At 28.3% G+C, this 3818-nt stretch overlaps 1 protein-coding gene across 1 annotated transcript in view; it reads right to left on the reverse strand.

Annotated features, from left to right (window-relative positions):
- LOAG_18781 (phosphorylase b kinase regulatory subunit alpha) overlaps positions 1-1428 on the reverse strand; it is a gene marked incomplete at its 3' end in the record, with an annotated part of 12160 nt that extends 10732 nt beyond the window's left edge. The window contains exons 1-2 of the mRNA XM_020451443.1: positions 1238-1428; positions 445-578 (exon numbers count right to left, since the gene is read on the reverse strand). Coding sequence (XP_020304772.1) covers positions 445-578; positions 1238-1351 — 248 coding nt within the window. The 5' untranslated portion in view covers positions 1352-1428. The remainder of the gene's footprint in view (positions 1-444; positions 579-1237) is intronic.
- Positions 1429-3818: the final 2390 nt, after the last annotated feature.

Below are 3818 nucleotides of genomic sequence, written 5' to 3' on the forward strand. Positions count from 1 at the left end.
CGCAGAATATTTAGCATGAAGAGCATCATTTTTACGCTGATGCAACTTGAATTGTTCAACCTTGTCCGATTGACGCATCATACATTCTAACAATGATTGCATAGTTTTCACACTAAAATGATTAAAAAACAATCGAAAATAGCACCGATATCATGAAAATGAAAAAATACGTAATAAATTTATGCATATATACTAATGTTATGATAAGGAAATAAAACTTTCATAATGCTATTATATCATTTGATAATTTAATTAGATTATTGTCATACTGCTATCAGTATTGTTTATTTCATGGAATTTAATGAACAGTGTCAGAGCAATATTTCCGATCCATTATAAGATGCCCAGATGATTCGCAAACAAATAAGCAAACTGATAATCTAATGAATGAAGGAACAAAACACTTGTCAATACTGATATTCTATATTTAATCAATCATTTTACCAGGTAAATCCCAATTCTTTTGCTCTAGCAAGGTCTTCATTGACGTCGGCACTTTTCTGATATGCTCTATACATTGCCCATATTGCATGTGTTGCATATAAATTATCACGCACCCAAGCATGATCAGGTGAGTCCTTAAAAATGAACAAAACATTAAAAGGTATGGGAGATAGAAAGTGAAATGTTAACTAATGAAAAATAAAAAAGTTGAAAAGGAACTAGTTATATTCCCCATATTAATAATAGAATTTCTTGAAATCGCGCAAACTAACAAATACCTATTAAATGAGTAATGTTAGCATACTACATATTGCTTGGAAAGACCTCTGTTATAGAAAAATTTTCCCATCGCTAACATTTATCAGAATATGGTAACGTAAGATTATTCTTTAGTTGTTCTGCCCGTATAAAACAAATAATTGAGTTCCACCTATTTTAATAGTTAGTAACTTAATTTAAAGCAGAAATAATACTTGGATTTTAATCGCTATCCATTATAACTAAAGCGATTATTTAATTTGAGACTATAATAATTATCTAACCAATCTAATTACTTGTGAAATAAAAATTAGTTCGAAAAAATAACAAGTTGATGCGGCAAAGGATAGATAAATGCAATAACCAAGTTTTTTTTTTTTATTCATTACTAGACAATATTAACAACCAGCAAACAATTACTTAATTACTTCATAGTCAATTGTTCGTCTAAACAGATCTCTTCCTCTTCGTTATCCTTATCACAAACTATTTAGTTCTGTAATTCAATTTAAATTTATTTTACGAGTAAATATACCTCAATGTTATTGGTGAACAAACCGGTAACAGGATCTTGATATTTCAAAATTGTCTGTTCAACAAGATGCATCAAATAATCCAAACGTACACTAGAAGCACTTCTCGAACGCATTCTATCAATTGGTTGACCTCGATTAATACCAAAAATAACGACAAAAAACAAAAATTTTCGTAAAAATCCTGAAAATTCTCAATTTGGAACAGGTATCTTTTCTTCCTTCATATGAAATGAATTAACGATATTTCAAACTTTTAAACATCATAAGTAAAATTGTAACACTCATTGACTCACAAATATAAAGCACTTCCTAATGAACGTGTTACATTCGTAAAGAATGATAAGTTATCAAACACACGCGTGACATATGTAGAAACATGAAGGTACACGTAAGTAATCATAAATAAATACATTAGTTTGCAAATTAAATTGAGATAAAGACACCTTTGGTTATTATTATGTTCAACAATTGCGCCACATAATAAAAATGCAATTCATTTACGTGAAATCTCACAAATTATTTCAACGTGAGTTGATGAGTAATGTACACAGCATATTGATAAAGTTTGAAATTTTTTCTTGAATTTAAATTCGAATTGGATCAAACGATGGAAAATCCCCTGAAACATATCTTTCAATGATGTTTTTTGATGTTGAGGACAAGCTCAATTGATAAGTTGACCTTAATTGACTTAGGTAACTTCTGACCTGGAATTTATAGGCACTAAAGAAATACCGATGACATTATTTAGTATTGTTAATTCTTTGGGAAATCAGAGGAAATGATAGGATTTGTAAAATAGAACATTTTTCGTAAAGTTAGAAAGTGATAAGTTTTGTAGGGTGGAATGTTTTCCGGTGGATTAGAGAATTATACAAACAGAACACTTTTTGAAAAGTTAGAGAATGAGATGGGATGTTTTTCAGAAAAATAGGAAAATGACATGATTTACAAGCAAGAATACTTTTCGCAAAATTAGAAAATGATAAGATTTATAAGGTAGGATGTTTTGGGGGATAATAAAATATATCCAGAAGCTAAATCCAACAAATTATGAGAAACGCGGCCACAGGATTGGGCCCATTCTCGAATTGCAAACAAAGAAGCCAACTGTTTGTGGCATATGTTGGTGTGTATGTTGGGTCGTGTTTGAGGTCAGATATTCTCAAGGCTTGACATTTTACAAACTTTTCCTCCTGCACCAAAGTAATCTTATCTCTCTGTTTCCATACGGTGTATTATTTTACCATATCATCTGTTGCAATTTTTTAAATAAATTCCAAATGTAATGGAAACAATTTTAAAAAAGGTTAAATAAAATTTCCTCACATATATTGTCATTCATCAAGCCTAACCATGGCATGAAATTTTCTAAAAGGCAAATAAAATTTATGAATAAAAATTGCTAATTTATGAAGGACACATATCTTTTTTATTAACTCTTTGAAAAATAAATAATTTTTATGATCAAAATTATCGTCCGATTGAATGGACGAATGAAACGGAATGATTTGATTGTTAATTTTTTTTTTTTTTGCATATTATCCGAAACTAAAATACATTAAGATATGAAATTGCATAATCGTGTACAGATATTAAATTGCGTAATTAATCCATATCTTATGAATTGCAACAATAAACATGTAATTTTCAGTAATTATACTTTGCAGAATGATTAAATTGAACCAAATTTAGGTTGCATCAAATTATCACATAATATTTCAAGTTTGAACTTTACATCTATGGTTTCAAACTTTTCTTTTTTTTTTTTATCCAAAGGTTACTTTTTTATTTATGGCATGGACTTCAAAGGGTTCAAAGAAATAATAAAATTCTGCTAATATGAAAATAATCTTTAATCAGACCTTTCAATGTATTACTTTATCAAATATTGACAAGAATAGCTTTTCCAATCACCATGGACCATATTTTAGGACCATATTTTAGTTTTCATGATCCATCCATCAGATTGGAAAACATTGTTTTACGTAATTTCAACAATAGTTTTGCTGTGATAACGTAAACATATACTTTTCCATTTTGTATCAGATACAAAATAGTACCATGAAATTATTTCCTCTTTAGTATCATTAAATAGTTTTTGAGATATTATCAATCAAATCAATTTAATCATCAAATTTAACTTTCTATCCTACTGCAAAATTTCGTGATGTAATATTCTACTTTTAGAAATTCCTCCATAACAAGGACAAAATTATTGCTAATTATAATGTTATTATGGTGATATGTTATGTTAATTATGACTATATGAGAAATTGGTGATTAAAGGTAGAAGAATTTAATGGAGCTATAAATAATGAAATATATTTTAATACAGTATGATTTAAATTTTCAATATTTTTTAAGATTATTAAGAGTTGCACAGACTTAATTATTGTTATCTTTTTTGGGCATTCCTATAATACACAATTTCAATTTTGAATTTAAACCTTTGAATTTGGATTTAAGATTTCGAGTTAAATTTGTAGTTCAATTTGGTGACAATACTGAAAAATTCAAGCAATTTGACAATTTTGGGCGTTCCAATTTTATCTTATGCAAGCACAATTAATTCTATGT

The sequence above is a fragment of the Loa loa genome, assembly GCF_000183805.2.
Source record: "Loa loa unplaced genomic scaffold supercont3.523, whole genome shotgun sequence".
Classification (NCBI taxonomy): domain Eukaryota; kingdom Metazoa; phylum Nematoda; class Chromadorea; order Rhabditida; family Onchocercidae; genus Loa; species Loa loa.